This window comes from Balaenoptera musculus, chromosome 14 (genome assembly GCF_009873245.2).
Source record: "Balaenoptera musculus isolate JJ_BM4_2016_0621 chromosome 14, mBalMus1.pri.v3, whole genome shotgun sequence".
In the NCBI taxonomy this organism is placed as follows: Eukaryota; Metazoa; Chordata; class Mammalia; order Artiodactyla; family Balaenopteridae; genus Balaenoptera; species Balaenoptera musculus.
In genome coordinates this window covers 74,939,202-74,961,384 of record NC_045798.1, presented here as the reverse complement: position 1 = coordinate 74,961,384, position 22,183 = coordinate 74,939,202, and the positions used below count along the sequence as shown (strand labels likewise).

Here is a 22,183-nt window from a genome sequence, read left to right as displayed (position 1 = left end):
TCCTTGCTTTTGTTATTCTCTAAAGAAGGAGACTTTATTTCACTATATGCCAGGAATATAGCAAACGAGGGTAAAAGCTGATTACAGTGAATTTATTTCAGGCATGAGAGACTGGGAGACATTTATGTAGAGAGATGGATAGATTAGGAATATAAAAACTATAAGCTCTACTCCCACAGTACCAATATTCAAGAACAAACTCTCAGAAGAAAATCAATCCCTATTCCTTTTTTTCATGTCCAGGAATTCATGAAGACAGAACAAGCCAAGAGCAAAGGACCGACTTCAGAAAAAGTGTGATAGATTCAAGGTTTTTGTTATAAAGGAATTGGGACCAGTCTAGATATGAAACAGCATTGCAAGGCTTTTTCTCAGACATATGCTTCTTTTTCTTTAACCATTTGAAAAAGGTAAAGATTGACACCCGTCTAGTACTACACACCTTATACAAAAAAAAAAAAAAAAAAAAAAAATCCGACTGATTTGAAATTTTAATGGAAAAAATAAAACCACATAAGAACTGAAGGAAAATGCAGGGAAGATGAAAAACAAAGAAAGAAAAACAAACAAAAATAAAGCAACAAAAAATATAGATGAATATTTATATAATCTTGAGGTGCAAATGGCTATTTGAAGACTAAAGCTAACAGCAAAGTTTATAAAGGAAATGAGACCTAGATTTGACTTTATTCAAGCTAGAAAGCTTTTTATTCAGGATTCAAGCACCATAAACAAAGGTAAATCAGAAGAATGTGTGCAAAATTCTCAAGTTTCCTTTTGGTTGTATAGAATCCACTCAAGCTGGCTCATGACAAAAGAAAAAGAACAGAAGATAAGGATACGGGGGTATCTCACAGACTCCAAGGATAGGAGCAACGCTGGACCTCAGGAAAGCCAGGACCAGGGCACAGGAAGCCATTGGGAATGAGGGAACGAAGTGGTACCCTCATAGCTGTCCTGGAACCACAGAGTCTCCTGTCACTCATTTTTCAGTCTACCCTGATGCTGCCTTCTTTTCTTTCTCAGGCTGTCTTTCCTGCCTTCCCCATCACCTAACTGCTCCTGACCTTCTAAGTCTTCATTTCTATCCACATACAGAAGCTGACTTTTCATTTTGATTCCAAGTCCCCATGACAGAGTATCTTAGTGGACCAGTGTTTCCAGCTGTAAGCTTCTAATCCAGATGGTTGTGACCAGGGCCCCATGGACACATGGAACACACAGGGCTGAGGGTACCTGAGGGTACCTGTGGGTACCTGTGGGGCTACTAGAGAACAACAGTCACAATGGGCTGAGCAGACTCCATAAAAGCTGACTGTTATAACCATAGCCACATGGGGATACTACTTGCTCTATACCTTTTACAAGTTAATTTTTTAAAAATCAGTAAAACAAAAAAAAGCAGAATAATAAATGCAAAAGGCCAATAATCTTATAGAAATGTTCGGCTTTGCTTGCAAGCAAAACAATGACAATTAGTTAATTAATAGTTAACCACAAGTCTGTTCTCTATGTCTGTGAGTCTGTTGCTGTTTCATAGATAGGTTCATTTGTGCCATACTTTAGATTCCACATGTAAGTGGTATCACATGGTATTTGTCTTTCTCTTTCTGACTTACTTCACTTAATAATCTCTAGTTGCATCCATGTTGCTGCAGTCATCAAAGGCATTTTAGAAGAGGCTCTGCTTGCCATAGCTTCTGGCAGCATTGCTTCCTACAGTGGAAAGAAGAATGTTGTTGATGGGAATTCCCAAAGTTAGGCTAAAGTGGGGGTGAAGTAACTTTTCTAGGTGAAGAGGTGATCTTTTTTTTTTTTTTTTTGATTTGTATGTGTGTGTTTTATTATATATTAGTCTCTTAAATCAAATAGAAGACAAAAAGTGGAGCTACAAACCAAAGTTACAACAGTACTAGCTTTTCTCGTCGCCCGTCTGTCTACTTTTACCAGAGGTCTTTATTTCTTCATAAGCCTTTGAGCTACTGTCCAGGGTCCTTGACTCCAACCTGAAGAACTCCCTGTGGCAGGCGGGTCTGGTGGTTAAGAACTCTCTCAACTCTTGATTTCTCCCTCATTTTCGAAGGAAAGTTTTGCTAGATATAGGATTCTTGGTTGATGGTTTCTTTCCTTCAACATTTCAAGTACATTGAGTCATGCCATCTGGCCTCCGAGGCTCCTGATGAGAAATCTGCTCAATGACCTTCCTGGCAAACCTTCTCTCAGCTTCATAGACTTTCATAATGTACCGTATCATGTCTTATGCAACAGAACATTTTGTATAGTATCGTGAAGTCAGTTAAGTTGTAACGTTATTTTGAGACCAGAATTTAAGGAAAAGGAATTGAACATTTCAAGTGTAGACATTATGAGGTCTCTAAAATTATTACACATTTTCAAACTAGAAATAAAAAGGCCACTGAAGTATCCTGCAGATTTTTATTTATAACAAAGTGAATACCAATATCTAATAACACACGTAAAGAAAAATTTCTTTGGGATCCTTTTTCCTAAGTGTAAAGGGGCCTTGAACTCAAAAAGTGAGAAAACCACTGTGGTGTATCCCCAGCGGTGATGGGTCCATTTCTTGCTCTGACCTCAGAGTGCACCATTGTGATGTACTTCACAAAGCCCTATGAAAGAGAAAGGTGGGCCCAGGTTTTTGGTCCTTAGAGCCCAGGAAGCTGCTTTTGGTGACCTGACGGCCTTGGACCTACAGTTAGCTTGTGTTTTCCTTGTTTCTGCCATTTTGTTGATTTTCGTTTCTCTTTTCTCTACTCTTTTTTATTTGTGTCATTGTTCTTTCTACAGTTAGCATAGTGAGTATTGTTGGTATAGTTAATACTTGATTAGCATAGTTAGTGTAGTTAGTACTAGTTAGCGCTGTTGGTACAGTTAGCGTAGTTAGCGTTCTTAGTAGAGACAGCATACTTAGCCCTGTTAGTACAGTTAGCATTGTTAGTTAGCGTAGTTAGCGTTGCTAGGTAGTGCTGTCAGTCAGTGTAGTTAGCAGATCACCATGATGCAGGGCCTCACAGCCAAATCTGCTGGCAAGGAGGCTCATATTGATGACTTCGAGATCCTCCACACCATTGGTGAAGGCACCTTCGGTAAAGTGAAGTTGGTCCGGCACATTCTGACCGGGACACAGGTGGCTGTGAAGGTCATAAAGAAAAGGCGTCAGAGCTTCTCAAGTGTCCAGGCACTTTTCCGGGAAGTGTGCAGTCTGAAGGCTCTGAATCACCCCAATATTGTAAAACTGGTGGGGGTGATTGACACAGAGGAGACATTTTTCGTGGTGATGGAGTACCTCAGCGGGGGGGACATGTACCGCTATTTGAAGACCCATGGCCGTATGACAGAGGCGCAGGCCCGAGGCCCGTTCCAGCAGCTGGTCTCCGCCCTGCAGCACTGCCACCGGAGGGGCATCGTGCACCGGGACCTGAAGCCACTGAGCCTCCTCTTTGATTCCAACATGAATATCAAACTTACAGACTTTGGCCTCAGCAACAAGTGTGATGACATTGTCCAACTGGCCACGATCTGCGGCACACACCCTTATGCTGCCCCGGAACTCTTCCTGGGGCAGAGCTACAGCGGCCCTGCGGTGGACGTGTGGAGCTTGGGAGTAGTGCTGTACACCATGGTAACTGGGTCCCGGCCCTTTGTGGGAAAAGACTTCCAGGAGCTGCGGAAGCAAATCCTACAAGGGCAATACCCCATCCCACCTTATCTGTCTTTGAAGATAAGGGATCTGTTACAAAAAATGATTGCCCTCAACCCCAGTGACAGAGGCACCTTACCTGACCTCATGAGGCATCCATGGGTCAACATGGGCCAGAAGGAGCCACTCCAGCCACCCTGTGAAGAGGACCTGGAGGTGACAATGGTGAGGACTCCAGGCTTGATTTGCGACCAGATCCAGGACACTGGGACAGGCAGTGTGAGCTCCAAGAAACCCAAGGTGGAGGTCTCCATCATAACTCTGAAGCCCTTCTCTTGCGGGGACCTCTGTGGCAGTGAACTTGAGCCTTCTCCAAGCCCTGTGGTGTCCTCCCTGCAAACCAGGTGGCTCTACCACAGAAAAAATGTGCAGCTGCAGGAAGACCAGCAGGCAGGGCAGAAGACCGGTGAGTCTGCCTGTCCCCCACCCAGCCTGGAGGCGAGGACTGCCACCCCCAGCCCAGCCCCCCAGTGTGGCACTGGGACATCCACCTCCAGCAGCAGCAGGATTGGAGCCCCAGAGGGAAGCAGCTGCCCCCTGGGTGTGTCCAACACTGGAAGGTCCTCCCACGCTGGGCAGCCTGAGAGTGTGTCCTCATCCACTCTCTCTGGCCAGAGCCAGAAAAAGCAAGGGGTGGCTGGGAGAATCTGGAACTTTGTTTTGAAACATCTTTGTTGCAAGCTGCCCAGCATGAGGCGTCATAATAAAGTGAGCCCATGTGAACCCCATGGATGACCGAGGCAGGAAGGTCAGGCCGCCGCGCTCCCTGGGGCCCGGTGCAGGGGAAGAGGAGTGTGTTCTCTGCACGGCCTTCAGAAGCATCGTATCCAAGACCCTGGCCAGCTCAGAGGATGGTCCGGAGCAGCCCGGGCGACCGAAAGCGAGGCCACCGTGGCTGCAGGTCTGCCCCTCAACCCCCACCTGGGTGAGACTTGAGAGACTGGACTGTCACTCCTGGGGCACGTCTCCCCTCCCCCACTCTTCTGTCTTCCGTGTTGGTGGGGGAGGGGGATAGTTCTTGTTCCAAGAACTCCTGGGTTCTTCCAATTCTAGTTAATAAACTTGATGCTCCAGAGAGATGCATCACACTCTGCTTTGCGTCGTCCCTGCACAGAATGGGGGCTGTGCATTTTCCAGTGAGACAAGCGTGCAGCCATGGAGCGCTTGGAGGTAGTCAGAACAACTGAAGGGAAAAATGACCTAAGAGAATTAGCACAGTGACTCCCAACAGCAACAACTGCTGCACTGCAGGGCAGAAATGCAGAAAGTGTGTATTACCTTCCTGCACTACCATTCCCGAACATTTTCAGAAGGGCCGAGGGGAACTTTTGGTCCCTGCAGCCTGTGTTAATTACAACAGAGAGGCCCATTAAGAGGATCACAAGGTCCCGTGAACCAGCCTCTGCGCGGTGTGGTAAGGTCCCTGTGCAGCTGAGTTTCATGACTGTCGTGCAGCAATACAGCAGTCTTTATTGAATTTGTTACAACATTGCTTCGGTATTATGTTTTGGTTTTTTGGCCGCGAGGCATGTGGGATCTTGGTCCCCGACTAGGGATCGAACCTGCACCCCCTGCATTGGAAGGCAAAGTCTTAACCACTGGACCACCAGGGAAGTCTCTTTGTTAATTTTAGTTTTTTGATGCATGGGTTTCACCACAGGGAGTGGATGATTATACTAGATGATCATACTATCAAAGCACTAGATTTGTCAGCGTTCCCTGGTTCCCTGGCTCAATAAGCCCTTGAACACACGGGTGACTGGAGCAGGTACTTCCCAGAGGCCTCTCTCTGGGGGCACATGCTCTCGGACGCATCACCTGCACAGTTCCATTGGCTCTCGTGCGCTTACAGGTCACTTGCCGACTGCGGAATCCTTCACCGCAAGACACAGAGCACTCTGACCACGTGCCCGTGAACCACCTGGAGGGGCAGTCCCAGATGTGACAGGGCTGGAACCCAGCCAGCGGCTTCTGGAGGTGCTCACAGAAGGCCTCACTCACTTCCTGCCCGTTGGCCATTACACACTGGGGTCTCTGAACTCGGGCTCCCAAGTGGCCACAAGTGGCAGAACAATGTGTCCAGCTACCAAGCTCCCAGAAAGTCTCCAGCAAGTGGAGGATGGAGGTTGCCATCGCCTTTCCAAGAGCATTGGTGGCTGGACAGGCCTAGGTTCCTTCACTTTCAAGGGAAACATTCTGCAACAACAGGGGTCCATTGAAAAGCAAGGAAATATTGTCACTCAGAGATCCTCCTTTCTTCAACCAAGTTACATTAGGTTGAGGGACACCTTTGACAGGACATTGCATGGTCACGTTTGCTCTCTGGGGTGCTTCCACGATGCCTCCAATCACGACGGAGAGATGGCTGTGCTCCAGTCTGGTGATATTCCTTCCAATAGGCAAGATAACAGGTGCCTCTGTATACAGCACAGAAGAACTTTCCACATCCGAACCGAGATGATTAGCGACAGAACATCCGTATATTCCTTGTTGTTTCTTTGTAGGTTTCTGTATCTGTATTTCCCCCATTCCATCCACAATGACTCCGCAGGTACAAATGTGACACAGACACCAGGCCCTCATGCTCCCGGCTCGCGGGGTCGGCTCCACAGCTCCTCCGCACCCGCAGTTTTTGCAACTCCACCGCGCCGTCCTCGGCGACCTCCGGGGCGCGGCTTGAGGTGATCTTTTAAAGTAGAACTGGTGGACCAATACCTAAATGGCATATCCAGTTTGCTAAATATATCCTGATGTTTTCAAGTGTATTTCTAACCAAGGAAAACTCATGAAGAAAGCTGTAGCATGAAGGACAGAAAGAATGGCTTTAAAAAGTCCAGTTTATTTGTTTATATTTTTAACTTATGATTTTGAAGTTGTTCTTGACGTAGAGATGCATTGTAAAGACAGTACAGAGAATTCCCATTTACCCTTCTCCCAGCTTCCGCATATGCTCACATCTTACATAAATAACCATGGTACAATGATCAAAGCTAAGAAATTAGCCCAGTTACAATACTACTAGCTAAATTGTAGGCTTGATTTGGATTTTCCAGTTTTCAACTAGTGTCCTGTTCCAAGATCTAATTTAAATTGTCAGTGTTTTGTTTGTTTGTTTGTTTTTAAGTCATTTAAAAAAATGTATAGTGGTATTTCATTGTGATTTTAAGTGGCATTTCCCTGATGACTAGTGATGTTGAACATCTGCTCATGTGCCAGTTGGACGTAAGTATATCTTCTTTGGTCAAGTGTGTACAGATTTTTGCCTGTTTTTTAAAAACTGAGTTGCTTGCTTATTGTTGAATTTTAAAAATTCTTTATATATTCTGGTTACGAGATCTTTAACACTTTGTGCTTTGCAAATGTTCAAACCTCAGTCCATGGTTTAGCTTTTCATTCTCTTAATAATGTCTTCCACAGAATGAAAGTTTTAAATTTTGATAAGTTTCAATTTACTAATTTTTATACTATGAATTATGCTTTTGGTGTTATATTGAAAAACTCTTTGCCAGTCCCAAGGCAACAAAAAGTTTTCTCCTTGGTTTTCTTTGAGAAGGTTGATAATCTACCTTTTATATTTAGGTTGATGATCCATTTTGATTTAACTTTTGTATAGAGTGTGAGGAATGTGTGGAGGGTTTTGTTCTGTCTTGTTTTTGTTTTGCTTTTTGCACACGGATAGCCAACTGTTCCAGAAGCATTTGCTGACAAAAGTATTCATTTTTCATTGAGTTGCCTTGGCACCCTTATCAAAAATCAGTTGTCTACTGAGATTTTAGAGTTAATGTATTGTCATAGTGTGACCAAAGCTACATTGACTAATACAATGATTATTAAATCTCACATCAGTGAGAAAGAAGAAACTAGGTAAGGAAAAGAAAGTGTTGCAAAATTTAGAGTAAAATGGAGTTAGCCTTCCTTCATATAATACAAAAATAAATTCCTGATGAAATTGTTAAAAAAAAAAAAGAATTCAAAAATTCAATTTTTATATAAAATAGGTGAATATTAAAATACAATAAAATAATAATTATAATAAAAGAACTATTATAACTATACACGATTATACGAATTATTATATTGTAATAAAATTATACATATAACAAAATATTATAACAGCCAGGATCTGCAGAAGGTGTGTAGAATCAGACATTTGCATGTGATATATATATATGGCCTTTATTACATTACTGTTCATTCCTTCTATATCTAAATTTTTGACAGTCTCTATCATAAAAGGATATTATATTTTGTTAAATGCTTTTTCTGCATCTACTGAGATAATCACATGATTTTTATCCTTCATTCTGTTAATATAGTGTATCACATTTATTGATTTGCATAACTTATTTGAACCATCCTTGTATCTCATGGATAAAGCCCATTTGATGGTGTTGTTTGATCCTTTTAATGTGCTATTGCATTTGCTCTGCTAGTATTTTGTTGAAGATTTTTGCATCTATGTTCATGAAGGCTATGGGCCTGTAATTTTCTTGTAGTGTCCTTGTCTGGCTTTGGTATCAGGGCAGTTGGTCCTGTAAAAGAAGTTTGGAAATGTTCCATTTTCTTCCATTTTTTTGGAAGAGTTTAAAAAGGATTGGCATTAATTCTTCTTTAAATGTTTGGTAGAATTCACCAGTGAAGCTCTCTGGTCTTGGGCCTTGGGAGGATTTTGGTTACTGATTCAATTTCCTTGCTTGTATTGATCTGTTCAGATTTTCTATTTCTTCATGATTCAATCTTGGTAGGTTGCATGTTTCTAGGAATTTGTTCTTCTAGGTTACCTGATTTGTTGGCATATAATTATTCATAGTAGTCTCCTATGATCCTTTGTATTTCTGTAATAGCAGTTATAATGTCTCCTCTTTCATCTGTCTTTCTTTAAATTAGTATTTGGACCTAAGGTTTGACCAGATTTAGTTTCAATTTTTTTTTCTAACAAGATGACTTCATGGATGATGGTGTGTTCTTCCATCAGGAGGTACACAGACTCTTTTTGTTATATCTTTAGCTACTGATATTCAAAGTCTAGAACCAAAATGGTGATATTCTAATTTTATCATTCTATGTTTATTTATTATCTGTAATACTTCTAAGAAGAGAAACTTCTCAACATCTAGTATTTGGCTACCCAAGGGTACAGTTCTTATAGGAGGTTCATGATAAATGCTTGATTCTCCCCCTTTAATTACAGACGTTTAAGTGAATGAGTTGTTGTGGGTAGGAAATCTCAAGATCTATAGTCGATCAGCTAGAGACACAGGAGAGCCAATGACATAGCATCTGTCAGTGTCTGAAGGCCTCAGAACAAGAGAGCCAATGGTGTAAGTTCTACTTTGAGTTTTTGGATGAAGGCAGGAGAAGACAAATGTCCCAACTTGAAGACAGTCAGGCAGAGGGAGCTGATTCTATGTTTTCAGCATTGTTTATTCTATTCAAGCCTCTGGTGGATTACATGACCCCATTCATTTTGGGGAGGGCAATCTGCATGACTCAAGCTATTGATTTTAATGTTATTCTCATTGAGAAACTCTAACAGACATACCCAGAACAATGTTTAACCAAATATCTGGGCACCCCATGTGTCAAGTTGACACATAAAATTAACCATCACAGACTGACATAAGAAAGTACCACAGGCTAGGTGGCTGAAGCAACAGAAACTTCTCTTCTACAATTCTGGAGGCTAGAGGATAAGATCAAAGTTTCGACATGGTTGGTTTCTTCTAAGAGCTCTCATCCCTGGTAGATGGCCATGGATGTCTTCCTCTGATGTCTTCACTGTCTGTGTTTGTGTCCTAAGCATCTCTTCTTATAAGGACTCTGTCATATTGAACTAGGGCCCACGCTAATGACCTCATTTAATCTTAATTACCTCTTTAAAGTTCCTATCTCCAAATACAATCACATTTTGAGGTATCAGGGTTTTAGGACTTCAACATAGGAATTTTGGAGAGATGCAATTCAGCCCATAACAATAGGAAAACCCGACATAGAGAGGCAAGAAAATGAAGTCTGGCTAAATCCAAGAAGCCCTGAGACCCTGTGGGAAATTAATTTAGGGGAATAGAAATCAGAATTGTGAGAGAAATGCTAATTACTTTTGTGTTTAGAAAGGAACAACAATTCTTGATACTAATAATTTACAGCTTCATGTTTTCAGTTAATTAAATTCTGTGTCTCAGTTTCTTCATCTGTAAAATGGGAATAATAATAATAATAGTACCTCCTTCATTAAATGAGTTCATACAACTTTCAGGGGTGTAATAAGTCCTATATAACTGTTTACTAAATAAAATAAACTGGTTAAAGCATCATGCAATCTTTAAAAAACTAGGTGACTTAGATGGGGTAGATATGGTTATTCTCATTTTATAGGTAGAAAAGGTGAGACCTGATGAGGTTGTGACTTGTTCAAGTTCACAGCGACAGAGAACGGCCACGGCTCTTAGTTTAGTGCTTTTTCCACTTAGCAGTTGGCAACTTTTCATCTATATGAAAATTAAAATTAATGAGCCACGTATATGTTAAAGCTGTTACTATATAAAAACAAGTGCATGTAGCCAGCGTGAAAGTCATTTGTCAAGGGCCGTCTCCAATGTTGTTTAGTCCGGAGGTTCTTTGGCGCTTCCAGTGGTCATCCAAAGTGTGTGATCATACAGCAGTGGTCACAGTCACTTTTGTCCCTTTAAGGGTTTTGGGGTCAAATTTACAATAGTCATTTGGACTCAGCCTAGGGCAGCAACAAACATTTCCCATTGAATCCAGAAGGAAAGAAATCATTAAGATAACTTTGACCATAATGGTTTTTACATGTCCCTCAATACCTTGCGGGTAATTTTCAATTTAGCATTAAGTCACCAGTACTGAGTACAAAAGGCACCATGCTATGCTTTGTAGCTGCTTTGAATCCTTTGGAAGCCATGCAAGGAAGGAGTGAAAAATCACACAGTAAACAATGCTTTGAAATGGGATACCTCTGATGGTTTCCAGCCCTTCAAGAGTGAACTCAGTTGAAAATTGGCTTCTATGGGACTTCCCTGGGACTGTTTAATTAGATAACACAGAGCTGCTCTGTAGACTTAACACTATTTTAAGTTGATTTTGTGGGAGGGACACAATCCCACTGCAAACGTTTCAGGATCTGTGGTCTGCAGTCAGTTGCTCCCAAAAGAGCAACTGATGTTGTTGAGCAACAACTGATGTTGTTACTGGGCAGGGGTGGGGCGTGGGCATTCGCTGGACCACCAACTAGTCCTTTTCGAGTGAGAACACAAGTTTCTGATCTCATTATATTGTCTGATCTATCTACCCAGGAGCCCCCTTCATCCCAGAGTCTGTAATTGGTAAGAGCTCTTACACTTTCTGAAGAAACGTGCCATGTCATCTCAAAGACAGTGTTGGCCCATTTTAAAGGGTAGGTTAAAAAGATGGGCGAATTGTTATTCATCTTTGCTGCCGTCAGAATAAGATACAATGGCTGAAGGCTGAAGAACAAGCTGTCTGCATTAGAGAGGAGAAAGGCCTTTCTCAGACTGGGAACTCATTCTTCTCCCCGCTCCCCGCCCAAGTATGCTATCTTCCTCTCTTTAATTGAAACCTCTTGTGTTTCAATTTCAGCCCATTTGGTGTCCTTTACTAACCTCTGCAATGATGAAAACACAGGATGCTTTCACTTTTCATTGTGGCTTCAGTTATTTTGAGAAATGCTGCTTCCCCACCTCTTCCTCTCATTTCTTTATAAAAAGGATATTTTCTGATAAAAATAGCACATGCTTATAGTAGAAAACTTGGAAAATGCAGAACCAGAAATTATAATATATATCTTTACAAGCACATAGTATACACACTAGTATGTAAACTCCCCACCCCTGCCCTTCTCCTGTCAATATGGCTTTCCCAAGCGTCAGCCAGATTGAGGACCCCAAGGGCAGGTGCAGGGGTGGTCCTGAGGCCACAGTGGATCATCAGAATCCATCTTACATACACCCCCCCAAGACACACCCACATCCTACAAGTAATATCAGTTTACTGCAGATAGAACTGGCCCTTCCCTAGGCCGCGTACCCCTGAAACATCCCACAGATGGCTTAGACTTAGGCCGGTCACAGGTGTGGTTAGTGTAGGCAGATGACTACACGATGCTTTAAGAAACCTGAAGGAGGTCTTTCTGCCCTCAAATCATTTTTCCATAATTCTAGAGTTTCTTTACTTTTATACGACTTGATATTCTAGCAAAGGAGATCAAGCCCTTTAAATAAGCCAGAAAGTGGCTTTCAAGCGCCTAGAGGGTATTCAGAAATATATGCGACAGTTTCTATTGTCACAGTGATCTCCTTATTGCCTCAATATCAACTACTGTATAATTTATTTTTAAGATTATTTCAGGGCTGCAGAAAAAATAGTGCATTGCCCATTTTCTCTAGATCAGTTTCCTAATCATTTCCACCTGTGGGATCTGTCTACCTACTCATGTGCAGGTACTGCCTCAAAGCTTATTTTTCTAAACCATAAATTCTTCCTGAACTTATCAAAGTATGAACACGTACTGATAATTACTAAAGCATGGAGGAAACTTCATCTGAATTCAATATTGCCAAAATGAGACAGGGCTACATGTTATAGACATTTATAGAACAACAGTTACGTAAGGTATTTCCTCGATACATTTTACTACAGAATTTAGTCCAGCCTTAATACATGTTCTTAGGCACAATAAACATATCTAATGTGGTCTTCCTACTATTCATTTTGAATTTCTGGATCCAAGACTGTTTCTTTAGGACAAAGAGAAGAGCCCATTCCAGGAAAAATGATATTCGAAGTACATGCATACAATGCACTAAAATAATGCAAAGTCTTAATGTAGCTTATATGATTAATGCACATATAATTGACATTGAATACTGTAGCATTGAGGTGAAATAGCAAGTAATATGCAGATTCAGTATGGATAACACTCTCTTTAGTCAGACAGGTGAAAGAAATGAAGAACAACACCTATTGACATTGGCTTTGGAATTTGAATTTTAGGAATATTTTTATTTACTTAATACTATTTAAAATGGTGCTCTAACGTTTGTGGCAAAATCAATTTGCTTCTCATTTAAGTCCTTTCAAATTAAAAAAATCTATTTTATTTATTTATTTTTAATTATGCATTTTCTCTTCCAGTTTTATTGAAGTATAGTTGACATACAGCACTATATAAGTTTAAGGGGTACAGCATAATGATTTGACTTACACCATGAAATGACTACCACAATAAGCTTAGTGAACATCTATCATCTCATATAGACATTAAAAAAAAAAAGATAAAAATGTTTTTCCTTGTGATGAGAACTCAGGATTTATGCTCTTAACAACTTTCATATACAACATGCAACAGTGTTAATTATATTAATCATCTTGTATATTACATCCCTAGTACTTATTTATCTTATAACTGGAAGTTCATACCTTTTGACCACATTCATCCAGTTCCCCCTGCCCCCTCACCTCTGATCTCCTTTTCTATGAGTTTGTTTGTTTTTAAAGTATAATTCACCTACAACATTATGTTAGTTCCAGGGACATGACATAGTGATTCAATATTTCTATACATTACAAAATGATCACCATGATAAGTCTAGTTACCATCTGTCACCATACAAAGATGTTACATTATTATTGACTACATTTCCCACACTGTACATTTCATACCTGTGACTCATTTATTTTGTAACTGGAAATTCGTACCTCTAAATTCCACTCACAGTAGGGGAATTAATTTAAAATTCTATAATAAGCCTAGTACAATAATTCAAAAAAATTTTGAGAAGATACTCTGTATCAGAGCACAGTACCATTCTTTATGTTTTTGGCGGTAGAGAAAAAACCGAATATAAATCCATGTTAAACCGTACACATTGCCACCATGCGTTGGCATTTTGGCAAGGGAGCAATTTGGAGTTGAAGCTGGTGCTGTGACTTGCCCCTCTCTCTATCTTGAAGTCAACCATACTAGCAGATACAGTCCCTCAATTATTGAACATTTTTTGAGTGCCTGCTACTAGATTTGACCTGAACATCAAAGGTAAGTAAAACAAAGTCTCAGCCATCAGTGAACGTATCATCTCACAGGGGAAGGAAACATGAACAAGTATGAGAGTGTCAGAGACACTTAGCGGCAGGACATATCAGCAAGGATGGCACGCCGCAGGGAGGGGCCGATTCCACCCAAGAGGTGGGTGGGTGAACAGGCTGGAAGGAGGACAGCGAGGACGAGTCAGAAATAATACAAGAGAAAAGGCACGAACTAGTTCCTGCTCGCAGCTGGCCCTGTGGGTCAGAAGGGCATCGTGGATGAGTAAATATTCAACTGCGTGGGGCATCCGGGGAAAATGCCAGTGGAGACTCAGCGATGGCGTTTCTCCATCCTTTATCAGCGCACAGAACAAGTGCAGCTGAGAAAAAGAGAGCGCTGACTGAGCAGAGAATGATCCCAGCGTCAAGGCTGCGGGAGCGGCGAGTCGTTTAGTCCACGCGGCCCTCGGGGCCCAGACCCTTGGGGCTTTCGCTTGCTGAGGTTGCCCGGAGCCCAGGGCCAGGTACTTGCATGAGAGGCTTAGTGACTGCCCGTCCGAGAGCAGTACACACGCCTCTATGAATGATCTCACACTTCTCCCTCCCTGTGGGTTCAGCTGCCTTTTGATCCACAAGTGGGAACAGATGAGGACTGTTTGCTTTTGGAGATGCCAGCGAAGGCACTGCAACGCTTTGTTGTGCTCCGGGTTTTCTGCCTTGTTCAGAAGCCCCCGGGGAAAGATGTGTTCCTCCTGTCCTGAGTTGCGTAGTGTTCCTTAAAATGGGTGTTTTTATCGTGGTTAAAGGGCGTGGAGGCAGATCCTTCAGGACTATATTTCAGGCAGATTGATACATCACGTTTGTAATCGGTCCTGGGATCTAACTGCCCTGATATCATTCTTCCCAGGAGGAATGGCGTTGCGAGTTTCCAGTAGTCAACTTTAAAACCCAGCCTTTAAGAGTACAGCTCATTTCTCTCCAGGGTCTTGTTTTGTTTGAGTTCAGGAGAGAAGCGCAGATGGAGAAAAAGAGAGCTGGACTTCGGGCAGTCATTGTGTTTACACTGTGTGCTCCGTGCCTAGCCAGAAGCCTGGGCAGGGCAGGCACTTGGTAAAAATGTGTGGAATGAATACATTGTAATCATTAAGAACTAGGGAGGAAAACTTCCCAGTGGTAAATATTTATGTCTCATCTATTTTGCTATATATCGTTCAGAATACTGTTTCTCATACTAAAATGATTTTAATGTTTTAAGCACAGTGCTATTGCATTAAACTTTATTATGGAAAAAATAAGTACAAAATTAAATGGCTAAGTGAGTTGAGCTTTCTGAGTTAAACACACCTACAGGGAACTTCTTTTTTCATATTCTTTTCCATTATGGTTTACCACAGGATATAGAATATAGTTCCTTGTGCTATACAGTAGGACCTTGTTGTTTATCCATTCTATACATAATAGTTTGCATCTGCTAACCCCAATCTCGCACTCCATCCCTCCCCAACCTGCCCGCCCCCCTTGGCAACCACAGTGTGTTCTCTATGTCTGTGAGACTGTTTCTGTTTCTTAGATATGTTCATTCCTGTTGTATTTTAGATGCCTCATATAAGTGATATCCTATGGTATTTGTCTTTCTCTTTCTGACCTACTTCACTTAGTATGATCATCTCTAGGTCCATCCGTGTTGCTGCAAATGGCATTACTTCATTCTTTTTTTATGGCTGAATAGTACTCCCTTGTATATAGGTACCACATCTTCTTTACCCATTCATCCATCAATAGATACTTAGGTTGCTTCCATGTCTTTTTTTTGTAAGCTATTTTTTGAAATGAATTAATTATGTTTTATTTTATTTACTTTTGACTGCATTGGGTCTTCGTTGCTACGTGCAGGCTTTCTCTAGTTGTGGCGAGCGGGGGCTACTCTTTATTGCGGTGCATGGGCTTCTCATTGTGGTGGGTTCTCTTGTTGCAGAGCATGGACTCTAGGCTTGCAGGCTTCAGTAGTTGTGGCGCACGGGCTCAGTAGTTGTGGCACACTGGCTTAGTTGCTCCATGGCACGTGGAATCTTCCTGGACCAAGGCTGGAACCTGTGTCCCCTGCATTCGCAGGTGGATTCTTAACCACTGCGCCACCAAGGAAGCCCTGCTTCCATGTCTTGGCTATTGTAAATAGTGCTGCTGTGGATATAGGGGTGCATGCATCTTTTTGAATAAGAGCTTTCTCCGGATATATGCCCAGGAGTGGGATTGCTGGATCATATGGCAACTCTATTTTTAGTTTTTTGAGGAACGTCCATACTGTTTTCCATAGGGGCTGCACCAATTTCCATTCCCACCAACAGTGTAGGAGGGGGAACTTTTTTTTTTAATGGAAAGGCTACAGAGGAAGCTGCAACAGTCAATGTGTGACCTCAAGAATTATTTGCACACCAAGTACTTAGAAAACAATAAGAAGATTCTCAAATCCCGTTGTCAAATTGACAGAACAAACAGTAGACGCTCTAGACTTAAAAAAAAAAAAGTTAATGAATTACGACAGGGCGAATGAAACAAAGGAGATATTCACTGCATGTAGGGCAAGTGCCTATATGGCAAGAGACACATGGGTTATGTTTCGAAGGGCCAGGGCCCCAAGGTGTTCCCAGTCAATGCCGCCGCTGGTATATGCGTCTCAGGGGTGAAAGCTTTTCCTGCGATGTGCTCTTTGCTCTGGTATTGACACTCCTAATGAACCAGAGGGCATTATATCTGTGCAGTACATGGGGAATAGCATCCTCCTTTGGGAAATTAAGTGGCAGTAAAACGTGTTCAAGGCGTGTTCAGAACCTAGGATGACGCAGCTAACATCTAGTTCCACCGATAATTGCAGAAATAATTGCAAGAAGAAGGAAGGGAGAGAATAGGGAGGGGAGGGGAGAGAAGGAGGGGAGAGAGGGGAGGAGAGAAGAAAGTGAAGTAGATGCAAGAGGCCAAATCCAAATCAGTGCCCTCGCGTGTGAATCGTCATGCTCGCTAACAATGCCGATCTACCCAGAGTTTTCCTACCCAGAAAAAACTCTAAAGTTTCCCCAGTGCCTCCGCTACCATCCAAACTTCCTCGTTCTATCTTATTTGCTGAGGTCCCGGAGTTTTCCCAACGCCCTAATAGGTGACCCACTCACTTGACAACTTATAGAGAAGAGAGGTTCATGGCTGATCCTAGCAGAATGTCATTCCCTTCGGATCACATTTACATTTTAATTGAAACCTTAAATGCCTTAACCGAAAGGAAAAGAAATGGCTAAGGTGAGAATCTCAGGCACTACGGGAGGGCCAGTGGGAAGTTCTTTGGGGCGAGGGTAATGAGCTTCCGTGGCTGTTTTTTTATCACCTCATCACAGGGAGGCTGCCATCTACTTGGGTGAGAAGCCAGCCGATGCCCAAGTCTTCCAAAGTGGAGAGTTGTGTATTCTTTTGAAGGTCCTCTAGGGACCCATGGTAGCTTCTGGGTTTGATTTTCTAAGATCAGCAAATCCAAATGTTTATCCAGAAAGTCTTCCTTTCAAATTTGAACTTGTTTTCTTCTGTTTATGGCTCAGTGAAGTTGGAAAACGAGTGGGCAAAACCCTTCTCATTAAGTATCCCTTTTATACATGTGAAGATGGTAATTAAGTATCATCTTCTCTGGGAAACAGAACCTCAATTTCTCTAGACGTCTCTTAATAAGAACCCATTTTGCACTGCTTTAGCACTATCATAACCTTTTCCTGGATTTGCTCCACTGTCTCACCTAATTTCTCAAATGCAAGTGTTTGTGCTTATTTGCCATTTCATTGGGAAAACCAACAGCTGGTACAGCCCGGTCCGTGGCCGCCAGAGCTGCTGTTTCCCCAGAGGCACTGTCAGTCACACCTCCTAAAATGTTTTAAATACAATAAAACTAAATCACGGTCTATTTTTTGAGCCTGGCCGAAATCCTCTAGTATGAAGGCACAAAATCAGAGGAAGATGTCATGTTTAAATTGTCTTTATTTTGTACATAGCACTTAACAGGCTATCTTGACCGTAATAGATGCTCATAAAAATGCTTGGTGCCGAAGAATGGCCGTTTCAGCCCAAACCATCTTTCTCACTCCGTGTATTGCCCATGTCTTCCAACATTCATCTTTAGCCAACAGACAAAATGTGGACTCTAAGCGAATGCAATCTATGCCCACTGTTTACTCAGAGCTTAATTTTTTGACACGTTTTTGAGTTAGCTTTTTAAAGCACAAAGATTAAATAAATGTTAGGGATGATTTTCTTGGATGAAAGCCAGTGCTCTTAGGGATGTCGGTTCCAGAGAAATTTGAGACTTTTATCTACTTGAGCAAAGCTTTTATCCCCTCATCAAAGGGTGGCTGTCATCTACTCAGATGAGAAGTGGATAGCTACGTCCTCCCAAGAGTAGAGGGGTGTCTTCTTTTGAAGGTTCTCTAGAGATACAGAAACCACAGAAACTGTTTTGGGGATGGGGTGAAAAACTTAACAGAAATATAACAATGTCGTGTCATCAAAGTGAGGGTTTTAAGGATCGTGATTTTAGATCTGCAACCTCCTTGCTGAGGCCCTCATTCCCTCTGGGGGATGATTCAGGGGTCAAATTACGGCATATTTACGTACAGACTCACTTCTGAGGGTAGCAGTTTCCCCCACTCTCTAACAGTATTTATCACCCCTAAGCCTTACTCCTTTACCCCTTAATACTTCATTGTGTTTACCCTAAAAGCAAGATATTCTCGTACATATCCACAACACAAGAGCCAACTTCAGGAAATTGAATATTAATACCACAATGTTGTCCAGTCTCTAATCCATATTCCAATATTGTCCATTGTCCCAATTAATGTCTTTTAGAGCATGCAGCCCAGGATCACAGCTTGCATTTCATTGTCATTTAGTCTCCTTTGTTCTGGAACAGTTTCCCAACCTCTCCTTGTCGGTTAGGACCTTGGCATTTTTAAGAACGCAGGCCACTTATCTTATAGACAATTCCTCCATTTGGTTATGTCAGGTGTTTCCTCAGAATTATATTCAAGTAGATTCTGAGGGCTCATCCATGAAAAGTTAGAAATCATGGACTCTTCCAGTGGCTTCCCATCTCCTTTAGAGTGAAATTTATATACTTTATCAAACCCTACAAGGCCCTGCTTCTTCGCTACTGGCCCCTGGCTCTCTCTCTGCCTCGGGCCCTTTGCATTTGCTGTTACCACCTCCTGGTACACTCTTCCCCTGGATCTTTGCCTGTCTTGTTCCCTCACTTCATTCAGGTACTGTTTAGCCACAAACAGTGATAATCTCAGATTCCGGTCCACACCTTCTTTCATTGTTTGGAGCTCCCTTCCTGCCAGACTACTGAAAGCCTTCCTCTCCGTCTGCTACCCCCAGAATGTACATGTAGTACGTAAGGCTAATTCATAATTTGCTCTTTGAAACCTGGGGTCCCTTCAGTGTCGTTTTATAAATGGAGTTTGTATTTAGAGCACTATTAATTTAGGTGAGAGTGACATCTAGTGGACCCGTGATGACAGTCTTTGAGCTAAAAGCTCTTGATTAGCCCCAAAGATCCAGGGAGGGGCACAACTACAACAAAACAACAAAAAACCCCACCCCAGGGCTTCCCTGGTGGTGCAGTGGTTGAGAGTCTGCCTGCTAATGCAGGGGACACGGGTTCGAGCCCTGGTCTGGTAAGATCCCACATGCCGCGGAGCAACTAGGCCCATGAGCCACAACTACTGAGCCTGCGCATCTGGAGCCTGTGCTCCGCAACAAGAGAGGCCGCGACAGTGAGAGGCCCGCGCACCGTGATGAAGAGTGGCCCCCGCTTGCCGCAACTAGAGAAAGCCCTCGCATAGAAACGAAGACCCAACACAGCAAAAATAACTAAATAAATAAATTTATAAAGTTCCTACCAAAATTCTAAAAAAAAAAAAAAAACCCACCCTGGTTCCTAGATAGATTCCATTGTGAGATCTGGAGAATTCAGTGAGATTCCTGTTGACCTTTGATGAGTTAAAGATTTAGGTTTCTATTATGTGTGTTTTGGAGGAAGAATAGAGGACAGGTCTAATATGAGAAAAAGAGACTTTGGTATGTGAAACAACTTAAGCTGCTATTAATTCATTCTTTAAGAGGTTGTTTTATCACCCAAAAGGTATGAACATGAAATTAGTGTATTCTGTCACCAAGTGGTGGTAATGATTCACTATTTGTGAACTAGTGTTCCAGCTGCTGAATTGTCCCAACCTCATTCATTCAATAATGTACTTTTTCCCCAGTGATTTAAAATACCACTTTTACTATATACTAAATTCCTTTGTGCTTTTGAGTAGCAGTATGTTTTCGTTATCCATCCATGTTGATATACAGAGATGGGAAGATTTTAAAAGATGTTTTGTTTCATCTCTCCAGGATGTGGTGACTGTAGCCCCACTTTTCCCTCCTGCTCCTGCTGACTGCTCTGGTTTGTTTTTTTTAATAAGAACCCCCCTTGACATGTGCACTGTTTTCACTTTCTCTCCTTCCAGTCCCTCCAGAGCTCTATCAATCAGGCTTTTGTGCCCAACAGGTCACCAGAACTGTCAAGGTCACCAGTGATGCGGGTTCTGGTTTGCCCAGGATTGTCCTGGCTCTTACCTGCTGACCTGGCATAATTATGAATTGTGTTCCCTTTCACTCTCAAAGGTGTTCTGGTTCGAATGACAAATTATCACCTTCCTACCAATAACAACTAATACGATACACTCCACCCTGATTTACCCAAGTGGTTAACATATTCCCACATTGCCTGTATTATCTGTGCTTCCTCTGTGTTTCCTAAGAGCAGGTATAGTCTCTTACGTAGCCACAGCACAGTGATTAATTTCATAAATTTCCCCTGAAGCAATACTTTTATCTAATCTACTGTCCCTGTTACAGGTTTGTCTGTTGGCCTAATAATATCCCATATAGCACCCCTGTCCCCCAACCCCTGTAAGCCCCGCCCCTGTGCCAAGTATAGGATCTAATCTAGGGCCAGGCTGTGCAGTTACTTGTCATGTCTCTGGTTTCCTTTAACCTAGAACATTTCTTTGTCTTTTACAGCATTGACATTTTTGAAGAGTACAGCCTTCCCCTACCTTTTTATTCCAGAACATTCCACCTTTTCTGTGAATCACACTCTTTTAATCACAGAGCTCCACTGCCTCAGTGGGTGCTGAAGAGAAATTTATGGCCACATTTCCTCCTTAATTTTCCCAGAGAACTGGGTCCCAGGCTCCTGGCAGGAATCTGGGCAGTGGGGGCAGGGGTGAGTGAGGGAAGGCTGGGTTCTCCGGACACATTGGCTGTGGGCCCCGACCCTTTCCCCATCTATGCCCCATTGCTCTGTTCTAGAAAGCCCTTGGCTTGGCCACTGGCTGACCCCAAGTCTTGGTCAGAAGGTTGGATGTGGTGGGTTCTGTGGGGTGGAGGGGAGCCTCCTCCAAGTCATGGGACCAGAAAAGGAATCATGGTGCCCGCTTAGCTGGCCTCGCCCAGTCTGGTCTCCCTTCCTCCCTCCCGCCTTTCCCCAGCCACCCAAGCCCCTCCGCTCACAACTGTCAGTTTTTCTCTCTTTCACCTGAAGTCATTCCAGGTGCCTCCAGGGACATGGTTACCATCTGTTGGGAAACATGGCTCTTTGGAGCTGCCATTCCCTCTCTTCAAGGCCTCCATAAACTGCTGCTTTCCCAAGTCAGACTCAGAGGAATCTTGGACCAAATGGCAGGATGCTGTTTTCTCAACTGAACAAGAACTCCTTCATTCTCACACCAGGGCCCCCAAATATCTGTGCCTCATTCAGATTAGAGAAAGACCTCCTCCAGCCAGGCTTCCCAGGGAGCCTGGGGGAGCTCTGATAAACGTAGCCTTTGACCATGAGCCCGTGGTGCTGTACATGGCCTCGCTGGAAGAAACCTTGGCAGGGGTCTCCCGCCGTGAGCTGGTCCTGACGTGGCTCCCACTCAGCTTTGCTGGTTAGGAGCAAGGCTTACAGGGCCTGCTTCTGCTTCTCCCTATCAGACTGTCCCAAGGGAGTCCCCACCTGTACTCCTGGGCTGTCCCCCCGACCCACACTTGCCTCCCACTGATTCTTTTCTGGCTTGACCCCTGACCTCCTCGATGAGCACTTGTTGATGCCCAACTCAACTGAGCCCACGGGGACCTCTGGACATCCGACCAACTTGCTCACTTCTTTTCTAAATATTAATTTACAAGAAGTTGACAAAGCTAAAACCACTTCAACCTGGCAGGGAGAGGCCCCAGCCCTGCCCTGGCAAGTCCTTGCTCACTGGAGCCCTGACTCAGCAGCCGGTTGCACCATGGGAGATCTGGGAAGGACTGAAGGAAGATGCCAGGGTT

General features: G+C 42.9%; 1 protein-coding gene across 1 annotated transcript in view; it reads left to right on the top strand.

Annotated features, from left to right (window-relative positions):
• Positions 1-3,016: 3,016 nt before the first annotated feature.
• The window catches only part of LOC118906741 (serine/threonine-protein kinase MARK2-like), a 53,273-nt gene continuing 34,106 nt past the window's right edge, over positions 3,017-22,183 (top strand). The window contains exon 1 of the mRNA XM_036874305.1: positions 3,017-3,708. Within this exon, the coding sequence (XP_036730200.1) occupies positions 3,017-3,708 (692 nt within the window). The remainder of the gene's footprint in view (positions 3,709-22,183) is intronic.